The 15,573-nt window shown below is 38.9% G+C and overlaps 1 protein-coding gene across 4 annotated transcripts in view; it reads left to right on the forward strand.

Annotated features, from left to right (window-relative positions):
- Positions 1–15,573, forward strand: part of HECW2 (HECT, C2 and WW domain containing E3 ubiquitin protein ligase 2) — a 182,829-nt gene that overhangs the window by 124,146 nt on the left and 43,110 nt on the right. For all 4 annotated transcript variants that reach the window (XM_063340740.1, XM_063340739.1, XM_063340742.1 and 1 more), the window contains 6 exons: positions 230–325; positions 4,364–4,514; positions 4,913–5,016; positions 8,597–8,721; positions 9,667–9,852; positions 14,837–14,971. In XM_063340740.1, coding sequence (XP_063196810.1) covers positions 230–325; positions 4,364–4,514; positions 4,913–5,016; positions 8,597–8,721; positions 9,667–9,852; positions 14,837–14,971 — 797 coding nt within the window. The remainder of the gene's footprint in view (positions 1–229; positions 326–4,363; positions 4,515–4,912; positions 5,017–8,596; positions 8,722–9,666; positions 9,853–14,836; positions 14,972–15,573) is intronic.

The raw sequence follows: 15,573 nt of genomic DNA on the forward strand, positions 1-15,573 counted from the left end.
GGATGCAGAAAGACCAAGATGGACCAAGACTGCAGCGCATTCTAGAGAAATCACTTACCCAGAACTGTAGATGTAGCTTATTTTGCCCCCCCAAAATAGATGAATATCGGATATATCCTAAAATATCATAGTCCCGCAGAAGCTTCAGCATGTCTTGTTCACTTTAGAGGCATCTCTAAGGCTTCCACACATTGACTGAAAAAATAATTTGTGGGCGTTTTAATTCCAGGTTCTCAAGCCAATGGCCATCAGCCCTTGAGGTCGCTGCCTTCGGTACGTCAGGATGTTAGCCGGTACCAGAGAGTGGATGAGGCTCTACCACCAAGTGAGGTTCTTCATACTTTAATTGGGGGGTAGGCTGCTTGGATCTCATTACTGAGACCTCATTATGTTTCTTTTTTAAATGTGAGAACTGAGAATGAGCAGCTGAGAATTTCCAAGTGAGGAGTGACGATGATTAAGTCTAGTGCTGTTTTGTAAAAGGCGTTGTGCTCAGTCTGCGAACTAGGAGGATGTGCTATGATAATTGTACCTGGTGTATACAGACTTGCGAAGTGACATTTGTGGAGAAGCAGGAAGGCGGAAGCGGTGCTGCCTTTTCAGTATGCAGCGCACATGGGTGGAGTGGTGAGGTGATGTACTGCGTGAGGCACTTGGAGGGAAAGATGTCAAGCACTCTGAAATCTCTGAATGCTTCTTGTAGGGGGATGGTTCACAAAGAAATATATAACATCTTTAATCTCTGCAGATTATGTGAAAGGTCTGTGTTTTTCCTTGCATTTTTTTGAGGGAGCGTGAAGACTTTTTAAATTAAAATAAACCTGGGTGTTAAGCAACAGTTAGATGAACGTACATTGACAGAAAATTGTAATTTCTCTAAAGCGTATGAAAAATACATTGCTCCCAATTGTTGGACTGATTCACTTGCTTAAACTCGGGGCAGTGAAAATCTATTCAGTATTAGATATTTAAAGAAGGGAGAAAGGACTGGAAAAAAAAGGTACACAGCCAATAGGTAAACATTACTTTAAAACAAAACAAAAAACAAAACCCAAAGAAAAAGTTAAATTTGGACCCACTGAAGTCTGTGGCAAAGCTGTATTAATTTAAAGAAGTCAGGAATTCAGATATTTAGGTAAAATGAATAGATCCTTATTTCATAGTATGGAACGGGACTGTGTTTGCTCTGTAAGTAGAGAGGGGAACTGGAAGGAGCCGGATAGCAGAACACAGATATAACTGAATATTGGAAAGCCTGGGTGATGAGAAGGTTTTGCTCCCTGCTGCTTCTGTTATAATCAGTGCATATAACAAATCAGTCCTGCATGCAGATCCTAAAGTTAATTAACTGCCACCTCAATAAGCCACTATTATTTTTTACAAAATTGTGCCTGGGAGACATATATTACAGTTGCATTTTTATCACTTTTCATACTGAAAAAGACAGAGAACACTACAGGAAATACCCAGAGATCAGTGTAATAAATGAGACATGCATAGGGATAGCTTTTATAGTACCATGGTGTACACACAGATTGCTTTTTGTGTTTCAGAAGCAAACTATACACCACAATAACTACTTGGAAAAACTATTGGAATGTTAATGGATCAGGTTTGGCTGTGTGGTATTCTAACATTCATGACATTTGCTGGGTTTTTACACAGTCACGCATGGGCACGCATATACACACCGCCCCTTTACAGTCAAAGCCCGATGCAATCTTTATGTAGATCATTCATTTGCTAATGTGAATAAAATCTTAAATACTAATTGTTGCCTAGATTCAGTTTTTCTCTCTAAAGCTCTCCTTTTGGATATGTAACAGTGTTAATATTTTAAGAGTGAAAAATTAGAGAAAACAGAATACGATTTTGAGTTATAAACTGTAATTTCTTTATATTTTGGGTTGTATTCTATTTGTTATTTCAAATTCAAATATTTGTCTATTTGAACAAGAAAAAGAATTGGAATATTTATCTAGTATTTCTACCTGTAACATGCAACATTATGCTCCAATTCCTACATTCCTAGGGGAAAATTAACAAATAAGCTTGACCACACAACCTTGATGAATTACAGTTTTGCGATTCAGCAAGCTAAGTTATTTGTAACACATTTGCCTAACAACAATTTAACTAACAGAAGATATCCTTGTCCATCACAACACGGATGCAGGTGCTTTACTTTAGAAGCCACTGCCCAAGTGTTTAAACTTCTGTGTTTAAAATTGAATGCAGGCAAAAACGCGTTTCTTCTGCAAGACCACATTACAGAAATGGTGACTGTGTGTCAGAATTGGATGTATAATCACCACAAAAAAAAAAAATATGAAATATTATACAGTGGTTTAGGGTTTGACACTTAAGCGGAATAATGAATTCACAAATTTAAACTGTTTTGGTGTTTGGGGTTTTTTTTCCCAATGAACAATTCTGTCCTTCTTGGAGTACTTCCATGTTTTGCTTTGATTACAAACTCTGGTTTAAAATTTTGAGTATTTTTATTTCATCAGAAGATTTTTTTATTTTTTTTTTAAATAGGACCTTTGCCCAGGAACATTTGTTTCAGTCATTTATTTTCTTTTTAAAAAATGGAAACACTTTTGAGAGAATGTTGAAATGTTTCAGTTTGCTTTTTTGAGATAGAAATGAAATTGTTTTTAATAACTTTCAAATGTGTTATATTTTGAATAGCAAATGCAGTGATTACGCCGTAAGCTTTGCATTGATGTAATGTTGTTATTTTTAAACTTGTATTTTAAATTTAAAGTATAATACAAAATTTTGAATTTTTTTTTCCTGGAATTGAAATTTGTTCCTTAAACGGTTCTCTTTATTCCTATCCTCTTGTGCTGCTTTTTCTTTTCTTCCTCTGAGCTTACTTTCCTGCATAGCTCTTGTTCACACTAGAAACGCTTTAAACACTAATGGGCTGTTTTGGTTGTGCATCATAAAGACAGAAGAGTAATTTGCGTTGGGGCCAGCTAAAACACGCAGCTGTCGTGGGGAGATGACACAGTGAGTTTGTCTCAAAACCTGCCTTTCCTCCCTCTTCGCGAGTCAGCTCAGGCCCTGCAGTGTAACGCAGCGAGCCACTTGGCTGCCTCCGAGAGCTGACAGAAGTCATAGGACACATACAGCAGCAAAGCCTGAGGTTTTAAGACTGTCAGTATTAAATACTGTACAGTAGAGTTTAATTCTCCTTCTCTGCTGTCAAGACATTTTTATGCCCACTTTCCTTATGGAGCGGAGTTTGTTTAGGATTGGTTCCTTGCCAGTGGTTTCTAAAATGTTACTGCAGTGACTGATGTTTTCACCTAGACTTGCAATATAGGCAGTCTCTTCTAGAAACCTTCTGAGCTCTCCAAGACTGTTTTTCAACTGACATGTAAATGGTTTGCATGTTTTCTGCAGTTGCTGGTGCCCCAAGAATCAGGCCTGTCTGTTTCTGTATATAAAGTATCTTAAATTTTTTTTTTGTTACGTGGTCCCAGCTGTGATCAGTGTTTTGGTATCATGCTTATTTTATAACCAGTTATTAGGCAGATAGTGTTTCTGACCCAAAAAGCTTCTGAACAAAGGGCTAGGTGTTGTGATGCACCTGGTTTCTGCTGAGCACTGTGAAGCCAGATGTGGTTGGGGAAAGGTCCCAGCGCTTTCGTCTCTGCTTTCCTGGTGTGTCTCTGTGGTCTAAACTTCTCACATTGTCTGTAGCTTGTGTTGCAAAACCAGTGGGCAGCATTACAGTGACCGCTTGCACAAGAAGTTGAATTTGATAAATTTGCAGAATCAGCAATTCTAGAACATGCATTTAGTATATGGAGGAGTTTGATTTGTTGTAATTGTCCATCTTTTCTGGCAGGTCTGCTTACCTTTCATAGGTACATGTAAACCCAGGGAGATCGCTGGAATCTGTTTTATTACTGTTACTACTAGCTGGGGAAAAACAATGACAGATACCAATTTTTGCCAGGTTTTTGGTACTTATCCATTGGCCTTTTGCACTGGAAATAACCCTCAGAGATAGGGTCTTGAATTACTTCAGTCCAAGAGAATTAGACTAAGTATCCTGATACTTTCTCTTTTTTTTTTTTTTTTTTCTTCCCTGGGACAATTACTGATTAGTGGGAAATAGAATAGAGAAATGAATAGAAATTATTAGATATGGATTCCACAGAAACTTAACTACAGTGGGGAATTTGATTTATGGGATAAAATAGAGAAAAGCCATGTCTCTTAACCCTTCAGTAAGAAAGTTCTGTGCTTGGAACAGTAGATTCAGTTACAAAGGTGACAGAGCTAAAATAAAGAAATAAATAAACCCCAAGCCCTCGATAGTTCACAGTATTTTATTGCTACTTAGACTGGGAGGCTCGAATTGACAGCCATGGACGGATTTTTTACGTGGACCACGTGAACAGGACAACAACATGGCAGCGACCCACAGCCCCCCCAGCCCCGCAGATTCTCCAGAGGTCAAATTCCATACAGCAAATGGAACAGCTGAATCGCCGGTAAGAATTACCCATGTTGTTTGTGAATTGTGTGTTTGCAAACCTGCATTCACCATTGTGAGACTGCGTATGGAGCCAGGTTCACAGTTGGTACTGCAGCTGGCCATACGTGTTTAATTTTATGTGGCTGTCCCTTTTAATTTGCATGTGAGCTTCTAGGGCTTTTATATTCCACCTGTGTTCGTAAGCTATGCGGCTAAAAAAACCAACTCTGATAATGGTTTCTAGAAATTCAAAAGGAGAAATTAGCAGAAATTAAAGGTCAATGTCAAAAAGCAGAAATGAGAAGTCAGTGTATATTAACCTACATGGCAGAAAAGACAAGCAAGCTCCCTTGGATCCAGAATTGGATCATAGTTACCATATGCTATATATAAAGTCCAGTTTTCTAACCCTAGGTACCAGAGCATCCGAAGAACAATGACTAACGACAGGCCTGAAGAGCATACAAATGCTGTGGATGGAGCTGCAGAGGAAACTGACTTTCACCATTCTAATGCAGGTTAAAAAAAATATATTTCCTTTTTCTGATTTCTTAAAGGGAGCACTCATCTCACAGATGATTTAATGAGAGTGACGTGGGCAGGAGTTAGGTTCTGCCTTCTGAAAGTCTGGGTGAAAATGAGACCATTTGTTTTCCTTGCTGTCTAGTTTTTGAAGACTATGGCTCATCCTTTTCAATACGCCGGAGAGATAAATGTGAGATTCAGAGCATTTTTCTGTCAGTACCTGACTGGGTAGAAGTATAGTCAGGAAATTTGCAGTGAAAAAGTATAAAATTGCGTGGTCTGTGTTATAAATATTTTGAATCTGCTACTGCATTTTGAAATGGTAGAATATAGGACTAGAAAGGACTTTGGTCAGTCATCAGCTTCGTCTCCATGCTGAAGACAGGTAGGATGCGCTGTACCTAAACCATACTCGGCAAATGCTCTCTGGTGTATTCTTATAACATGTTCTGCAGTTAGTGCACATTCTGTAACTTTTTTAGACAGTCTACTCACATTGTTTCTCTTATAACAATCTTGAATAGTTACTTCCTAGTCTCTCCTGTCTTTCCTCCTGGCTTGTGTTTTTAGGTCTCCAGTTATTTTGTTGGCCTGCTCAGGGTGGTCTTCAGTTGGTCTGCAGCTCCTGAGGAATATTTCAGACAATTAAATAAAGCTATGACTCTGCTGGACTGAAGAGACTGTGGAAATGTCACATGTCTTATGTACAACACTCCTTCTACGTTACTGCATAATTATTACTTTTTTTTGTCTGATAGTTTGACACTAGCCAACAGCGTTCGATCTGCTAAAGCCCGGTCCAGACCCTTGTGTGCAGAACTTCGGCACGGATGTCCGTTTTTCATCTGGTGTTTGTGCAGTTGATTTTCCCTACCTGCACGCAGGTCTTTGCGCTTTTAAATGTGTCAGTATGGTTTTGAATCTTGTCCATCCTGCTGTCCAAGTACTCCAGCGTCTCCTAGTTGGAGCAAGTTCTGTCCTCCCTATCCAGTCATTAATAGAATAAGACCAGACCCAGCTAGATCTCAGTGAAACATCACTTGGTGTACTCTTTTTGTTTGACATAAATCATAACTGCTCTTCAGCACATTTTTGCAAACTGCTGCGTACCCCCTCCAGGTGATTTCGTCTGCTTCAGATAATTTTCTCCCCCCAAATTATTCTGAGGATATCAAATAAACAGTATTAAAGGCCTTATTAACATCAAAATATGTGGCCTTTACGCCACTCAGGTAGTAGAAAATAACTTCATTAGTTGGTTATGGTTCATTCTTCAGAAATCCTGGTTATTTGTGTTTCTCCAGCTTGCTGCCTTCACGTTGCTTTAAGTGGTTTGACAATTAGTTCATGTGTCTGAGAATAGAAAATATGTCAACTCATCTATAGTTTCCTTCATCCTTTTTTTTACCTATTCTTAAAAATGGATATAATACTTAGCCCTTTTCTTTACTTCTGAGAACTTCATCGGACCTCCAAAATCACCACCCATGTCTCAGAGATTGCTTCATCTAGGTTCCTAAGTGTGTTTGAGTATAATTCATCAAGCCCAAAGGGTTTGAAAATCTCTGATTTGCGCCAGTCTTTAACCTGCTCTTTACCTATTCTAGCCTAAGAAGAAAGTTCTCTTTCTTCTGTTTATTAGTTCTTCTGGTGTCTGGTCGGTGTTAACTTTTTGAATGAAGACAGAAGGAAAGATCTTTTTCAATGAGCTGCAAGCATCATTGCTAGTTTTTCTTCTCGCTAAGCAGCACTCTCCTTGGTCATCTTCCTACTGCTAATTTACTAATACATTTATAAATTTAGTTTGTTACCCATCCAGTCCCTTGCATTAGTTGTGTGTTATTATGTGCTTTGGCTTTGTCTCTAGATGCTCTTGATATTCTCTTATAGTACTCTTTCCTAAATTAATCTAATACCCAAGCAATGCCACTCTTCCTTAAGTTTCAAGTGGTTGTAGAGCTTGTGATTTAGCAAAGTTCTCCCTTTATATATTCTTTTTTCTTTACTTCTGCCTTAGCTTTTTCCTTTTCTGTTTTTGTGCATGTGCAGCGAGATGGTTTGTTGTGCTGCAAACATACCAGTTTAAAGCAAATTCAGACTAAACCCTAATCAGCAAGTTCAGCTGAATAAGCTTTCCGTAAATCAAATTCCCAAGCCTCTAAACTGCAAGAAAGTTGCCTGGTGACACAATTTCCAGATTACCCAGACTGTGAGAGCAGACCTATCTGCAGCAAGTCACAGCATCTTCCAGGGTGTGAGAAGTGGCTGGTCTGGTGTACACCCAAGTTTTGTACGAGAGCTGACAAGCAACCGCAGTGCGTGCCTGGAAGACACTCCCAGCCCAGGTGTTCAGACATAGATTCAGGGGTCTTTATGCTACGCTGCTGTCGCTCCATAGACATGCTTCAGGTGGGAGGGCTTGGGGTCTGTTGTTTAAAACGTGTCTCTAAAAAGCCTCTTTTTAATTTACTTTTCCTTTACTTCTGTTTTCTGGTTTCCTCTAATGCTTAGAATGAACATCTTTATTTACCACACTCCCTTTTATCAATAATGTCTACCCGTCCATATTTAGAATTTTACTCTGTCTTCTTTTCCTCCTCTTTCTAAAACTTTTTCTTACTTTTCCCTCAGTTTAGAGTCTCATTCACTGCCTCTTCTTCTTTCTCTGTCTGTGGGATATTGTTCTTTTATATCCATGGTAGCTGCCTTCTACATGATTAATGTTCATCTGTGATTTGATGGGGAAGCGTGCAAGTGCTGCAATATGTAAAAGAAAGAAACTGTGCAATGTAAAAGATGGCATACATTTTAGAGTAAAATCACTGCAGACCCAATCTGAATTTGCAGTTTTTCATTCACATTAAAATATGCACCCAAATGTCCTGTTGATTTTCAAAGATAATTGGAGGGAACAGGTTTAGCACCGTAGCAAATACTACTTACAATATATTTTCAGTTCCTGGTACTGTTGAAAAATCAGTGCACTTCTACGGTTGCTAGGAGAAGACCCAAATGTTTACTGAAAGTTGAAACTTGAAAGGTAGTTCCTTGGCAACCTGTTTCCTACTTATATAAGCTGCTTAAATACCGTATTGGGATTGGGGCTGTGTTAATGGCAGTGATTTTTTTAATTTATTTTTTTTTAAAGGAGGAATGAAACATTTTGAAGTGTACAATGACTTTTATATCCATTAGTTAGCATTTAAAAATTAACTTATCTGCATACAGTTACAGTGTAGTGATGTAGGCTTGCCACAGGGACCTGCTTGCATCTTATACACGGGCACATGTTTGGTAACCCAAATAATTGGACGTGAATTACTTTTTTTTTAATGATTGTGCACCAAAAGTAACAAGTAAAAGTTACTGAACTCAAATTGTGGTATTTTCAGGAACTTCAGTGCTGTGTTAGAAGAAATTCAGGTACACTTGTGTGGATAATACTTAATAAATGTGAAGTAATTATATACTTAGTGCTTTTCTTGCTTGTGGGATTCAAATTGATACAGTTGTTTGCAGTGATGTTTTGGTAATGATTATTACTGGAAGTCCTTTCATTCACTTTGCTGTTAGATTTTCGAAGAGAGAATGTGCTGCCTCACTCTACCTCCAGATCCAGACTTACTTTATTGCTCCAGTCTCCCCCTGTGAAATTCCTTATCAGCCCAGAGTTCTTTACAGTGCTGCATTCTAACCCTGTGAGTATAGCATTTATAGCTGAAAGACTTTCACAAATACGTGCTTAAAAATATAGTTGTCTTGTGTACAAAGATATTGCTCAGTGTTTGATGCCAAGTTATTGGTAGTACATAGGGAGGCTGGCTAAACTCAAACACTCATCATCGCTCCTTGCAATTGGTGGGCTACCTGAGTTGTCCTGGTTGGCATTATAGCTCCTACAGTTTTTATGTTTCACTCAGTTCTTCATCTTTCTTATGATTTCTTATTGTTAACATTTCATTAAAGGTGTTTTAGGTTTGTTTTTTTTCAAACCCATAACTGTCTCTCCCTTATTCTCTCTCCTTGTGGAAAGAGAGAGGAGTCAATAGAAAGCACGTGCCATTTGTTTAGTGGCCAGTCCATCCTAAACCTTGACATAATTTTATTACATAAATTACAAATGGACATGCAATGTTAAGAGTATTTTTGAAAAATCAATAGGTGGAAACAATATTTATGTAGATTTGTGATAAGTTCTACAAGCTTGTGTATCTTTGTCCTGCAGAAAACTTCACCAGCTTTATTGCTGTATTCTATGGCTACTTCTGACTCATTATTCCAGAAATTAGAAAATATCTATGAAATCATCTACTTTTAAAGCAATTTTAATGTTATGGGATCCTTCACAGTTCCAGGGCCAAGTGTGGTAAATGGAATCTGTAATAGATTTCACACTTTGCTGAAGTGAGTCAATTACAAAATTTTGTATACCTCAAGCAAAATAAGAAACATCAAACACTTATCCTAAAACATCAGAAAGAGGACCTTTTTTTTTTTTTTTCCTACTGTTGTGGCTTAGTTCGAGATAATTCTTAAGGTTTTATTGATGATCAGATGGTTTATTTACAGTGGAAATGCTGTCTTTTGCAGTAAGAAGAAATTTTATCTTTTAAAAATATTTCCTTTTGTTACTTATTTTTCAGAGTGCCTACCGCATGTTTACAAATAACACGTGTTTGAAGCACATGATCACCAAAGTCCGGCGGGACACCCACCATTTTGAGCGCTACCAGCATAATCGTGATTTGGTGGGCTTCCTAAACATGTTTGCCAACAAACAGCTGGAGCTGCCGAGAGGTTGGGAAATGAAACATGACCATCAGGGCAAGGTAACCGTAACGCACATGCGGCTCTGGTTAGTGCTTGATCATGGATCTTGCGATGGAATCTTGAGATTGGAATTTCTCGTCTGTGCTGACAAAGCATTATATGAAAGGAGGAGGAGACTGGTAACTGTATGTTTTAATCGTTACAAGGAAAATTGCTAGAAAATCTGTAGCCTTTTTACAATGAAATAAGTTGTTTAAATTCCCTTGGATGTCTAGAACATCTTTTGAAATGAATTATCTACTGTGTAAATACAGGCAGTTCAGTGAAGTTCTCTGGAGTTTTGCCTGTGTACTGGTAAGATAATTTAGATATAAAGCTACTTTATTATTACCTACAGAATTTTTGTTATCATTGAACGATTTGTATTAGGTTTTTTTTCTTGTTTAACTGTCAACTTTTCAGGCTTTTTTTATTTTTTTCTTCTTCAACATCAAAGTCTTGAGTGGCATTCATTAGTGTGCGTTATTTGCACTTTTTCTCTTTAATAGCTGACCATTTTCCTAGGTGAGTCCTCTACCCAAATGCTAAGTAGGTCCACTGTTCATCAGTTTCTGAGATAAAATGGATGCACTTAAGACTGGGATAGCTCTGGGGGTGATCACTCTGTTGGTTATGTATTGGTTAACAGGAAAGAAATTGTGTGTAGTAAGTTTCATTAGTAGAAATCTTGAATAGTTGTAAGTCTTACTGCTTTTCAAAAAAGGTACCGCTTTTCAACTTCTAACAAAATATTTTAAATCACAGACATTTTAATAGTAGTAACATAATTTTAATGTAACTGTAAACTGGTGTGTCCTCACTATCTAGAATATGATTTTCTTTGCAGAAGATAGGAAGGCTAAAAATAGACTGTGATTGGCATGTGAGGAAGTGATAAGGCTATCAATTCATCTGAGAAGTCCTAATTAGGACCATAGGCATATTGAGCTTCTCAGTTCTTAGGTTTATCAGTCTTGGTACGGTTAGCTGTGGGACTCCATATAAATAATGATCTTGATGCTTGCAAAGATTACAGGCAGATTCTAAACTGAAGGGTAGAAAAAGTGCTTGAGGGTTGTTTTCTTCGTGGGTTTATTAACTCTGGAAAGCACTCTGGTTTTTTCATTAGAAACACAATTAGGAATGTGCAATTACACTAACCTTGTTCTTTGCCTCCCTCAGTCTTTTCTGTTTTAAGTAATTCTTTTCCTGTTCAGCTCTTCAGAGGCCAGTTTTCTCCTGAAGAATACAGCGCTTTTCAATTGACTTTAATAGGCGCTCCAGAGAGAGAATTAGACCTTTGGATTTCTGGTGTGGTATTTGGTAACAGTGATGCTTACCACAACATTAATCAACAAGAAGCACTGAATAAATCCCCCCTGGGATTTATTCACTTTGAAGAGGCTCAGTATTGTTCATTTTCATGATGTTGAATTGCCTTTGTCACAAATAGCACTTGTGGCCAGTAGAAAAGCCTATTCAGCACTCAAGAGAGATGATGGCCAGTAGATGGTGACACCAGTGCTTGATGAGACCAAACCGAAACTGGACCTGCCTTTATTAAAGCATAAACTTAAAGGGAAACAAGTAGAAATTAGTCATGCCACAATATATTATTGTATTTCCTTTCCCTGGCTACTCTTCCCTGCTGAGACAAGGTTTTCCTTTATTTTTCCAAGTATATCATAGTAAGAGGCTTGGTGCTCTTGCTCACGAGGCACGGTGACCGTTCTGACCCTTATGCAGTGCTGAGTAGTAGAGTTTTTACTCCCCAGTGTCAGTGCGGTCCTGGTTGCTTGTCCTCTTTGCAGGCTGTCTTCAGGGTCGGCTGGGGACTGCCTACCTCTGAACTCCCTTCAAGGCGGCACAGCAAAGCCCGGTTGCCCACTCCTCTCTGACTCCTCCGTGTATCCCTTACAGAAGATAAAATGAGTTTGGCGTGCAGTTCTCCCTAAAAGGTCTGGAATAACTAGGGTGTAGTTCCTGATTGGCATTACGGAGGAACCTTCGTCAGTCACTGACCACAGGGAGGCAGAAGACCATTGGAAAGAGTGGCAGCAGGACACACCATAGAGGCTAGCTTGGTCCACGAGCTCAACTCAGTCTGATGACTGTGTATACAGCAGTGTAGAATTTTCACGTGCATGCACACATGTATATACAGATAAGGACCCCAGTGCATGTGTGCAGTATATGTGTAAGCTTATGTTCATATTTTAAAGCCAGGTGCAAACGTATATACTTCTTAATTAGATCTCTGCAAGATGTGCAAATGCAGAATAAGTTATTGTAGGGCGTTTTTTGGTTTTTTTTTTTGTTTGTTTGTTTTTGTTTTTTTTTTTGTTTGTTTTTTGTTTTTTTTTTTCCTACAATGAATGAATCCATTGTACTTGATTAGTAATGTCTTCAATAGAAAGAAAAGGTATTTTAACAAGCTTCATAGACTTTAATTGGAAAGATAACTTGGGCAACTGTCCGTATTTAATGGACTAAATATAGTTTTGGCACTACCCGTCTTCTGTCAGTCTCTTCAAGCATCATAGATTTATGGATTATAGCTAGACAGGAGTTATGAGAGGAATTTTTCTGAATGGAGACTGTGAGCCACTGTGTTTTGAGCTCTGTGCCAGTGTCTAGATTAGCTCAAAGCCTTGAAGCTCCAATGATTATCTTCACTGAAGCTTCAAAGTAGTAATTTATGCTTTAAAGTAGGCTGCTACTAGCTGACCTGCAAGCATTCATATTTAATAAGGCATGATTGTCTTTAACTTAATGTTTAAACCGAGTTGCTTATTTAAATGTAATGCCAAGGAACACTACATGCAATGTTAGATTGCTTCATTCACTCAAAGAACTGTGGAGCTCATTCTTTGTTCTGTAGCAAAGAACTCGAGGTAGTGCTTTCTCCTATGTTCAGTCAGTACCTTTTTTCCTTCTAAGTGATTTTGCAGTATGATGTTGACTTACTGAAATCAACTTTTGTTTTAGTGAAAGTGCTTCACATCTTATAAATACACACAGACCAGACCAGATAAAATAGTAGATAGAGGCACATTAAAAAACGCTATACCGACCACTTGCTAATAAGTGAAATAAAGCTATCAATCAGGAGCAAAATTTTCAGAAAGCCTGGATATGTTCCAGGAGCCTCTTCCAGTCATTTTCCAGGCCCAGAACTGAAATTTCAGAATGGCTTTCATTCTGCTTTCCCACTGGTTTCATATTCTCTAATCTGTATATTTTTGCTGCAGGTGACATCGTTACTTGTCAAGGTGAACAAGCCCTGCATTAGGCTCAAACGTTCCAAGGAAAACTGCGTTTACTGAATACACTTCTTAGTTGTTGGACTGTGTAACAGTCAGTTTCAATTTCATATCTATAACTATGTCAGGTGATCAAGATGGAGTTCTTCCTTACTGTTGGGGTAATGCGATTCCTTGCTTGTAGGCACAGGTTACAGGTGCAGGCCGTCGCTGTTAGGGCTGTAGAAGGTTTGCTGCCCTCTTCTGGAGCGTTTCTAAGGTTTTGCAACTTCTGTGTCCCTCCATATGCTTCTCCTTCCTTGGGAAATGGAAGTATGAACATTTTCTCCCACCACAATAACAGTATTTAGTTGCTGTTTAGCACGGCACGCTGGTTTGTCTGCCTCCCTCCATAGCAGTCAGAAGAATTGCATTTTCTCTGGTCTGGCTATACCCAGCGGTCTCAAACAACGATTTCATGAATACTCTAAGCTGGCATCGCTGCCAAAAGAGCCAGTTCCGCTCTCCTCGCGTCCCTGGTGGACTGACCGAGGTTAGAGGGACAAAAAGAGAGTAATTTTAGCCTGGACCAGCTCCCCAGCTGGGCTCACTGTGTGGCTGCACAAACACTTGTGCCAACACAAGGCAGGAAGGGTGCGCGAGGGATGAAGCACGTGGTCAGGATGGGGGAAGATGAGAATGTTTCTACTGCTGACACCGCAGGACTGAATTGTTTATGAAGCTGTGGTCGAAGTACCTCACTGGTATCCAAACACAGAAATGGCTCCCGCAGTCCCCGACCACCTCTCTGCTGGTCCAGATTCTTTGATTCCTCAAACCAGATGTCACTTTCCTGTAACTCTCCTGCTCAAAACCAGGATCTTTTTTTGCCACTTCCGCATGTTTCCAGCATTGTGACTGGAAAAAACAAAGTGTGTTGAAATAGAACAGTGCTGCTTTCCAATTGCAGCACAGACACTGGAAAAAGTTTAAATTTCAGGGCTTAGAAACCTTTTTGGTTCAAATTGCGCAGAATTGTAGGAGGTTTTCGTTTTCCAGGACATGTGCTCCTGTGACCTTGCTTTCAGCAGATGGCTGACTGGCCAATATGCGGTAGTTCTCACTGGTTGCCTGGTTTAAATGTTTTCGTTGCCATCATCTTTTTGTCCCTGACTGACCTTTCTTTTTGTGGTTTTTTGGTTTTTTTGTTTTGTTTTTTTTTTTTTAATAAGGTTAGCGAACTTAGAGTAGTTGTATCAGGAGGATGGCAGAAATGCCTCTTGGCCTGTAATCATAGTTCATCACAGGAATGCAATCATGCACTTGACATACATACACACAATTGTGTTCATAATTACATGGTAGATAGTTTACAAAAGCGAATGGTTTTGCACGTAATGACATCTTTTTAGATGCTTATAAGGAAATGAAATGGAGAATACACCGGGATTACTTTTATCAAACATTTAAGTCGTCTTGACAATCATAATATAGCTTCCTACTTCTGATGCTTGTCAGATGAGAATTTCAAAGGGCTTTATTGACATGAATGAAGTAGGGCATTAAAGAATTCATCCCTTCAGTGAGATGGAAAACTGTTATCCCTCTTCTGCCTAAGGGAAATGCAAGCCATAGTAACGTGAGGAAAACTTTCCAAAGCCTCATGTCAGCGACTGAAACCTAGATCCTGACTAGACATTAACCTCAGACGTATTAAAAGAAGGTATTAGCTATATGTTCTTTCTTCTTTCTCTTTCTCTAGGCTTTCTTTGTTGACCACAATTCCCGCACTACCACGTTCATCGACCCCCGGCTTCCCTTGCAGAGTAGCAGGCCCACGAGCGCGTTGGTCCATCGGCAGCACTTAACTCGACAACGCAGCCACAGCGCTGGTGAGGTGAGTTGGATCTGCCCCTTCTTTTTGGGAACCACCGGGTTTTTAGGATCATCCTCTTTCACATTGTTCCGTCCACAATTCCATGTTGTGAGGACCATGATTCTCCTGTACTCACCCATAAATATTTATTATTTTATTTATTTCATTATTATGTTATTTATTAATATTCTGTTTATTTATTTGCCAACCATTGTTGCTTTTGAAATGTATGAATTCGGAGGAGAAATATCAGACACGAGTTTCTCTTACTTTTAATTTGCAGTAACCCTGTTTAACCACAGGAGAGCATCTGATTACAGATTACCAGTATCTGTATCCTGTCTTTCGCTGCCAAAATATGTATTGCTGTCTAGCATGGTGTCTGCCAAATATGTTGATATAACTCTGCAAATTAGAGGGGTACAAAAAAGTGCATGTGTGTATATAAATCTAGATATGCAACTTTCTGAACAAGTATAAAAAATCTTACCATGTGTAGGCTTATCAAACTGTTATATGCATTTGCATATGTATTTCATCTCTACGTTCTAAACAGAAATACATGGAAAATACTATTTTGTTGTTATGTCCCTGTGGACCATTTTCACCGTCAGTCTCCATCT

Source organism: Chroicocephalus ridibundus, chromosome 7 (assembly GCF_963924245.1).
Source record: "Chroicocephalus ridibundus chromosome 7, bChrRid1.1, whole genome shotgun sequence".
Taxonomy (NCBI): domain Eukaryota; kingdom Metazoa; phylum Chordata; class Aves; order Charadriiformes; family Laridae; genus Chroicocephalus; species Chroicocephalus ridibundus.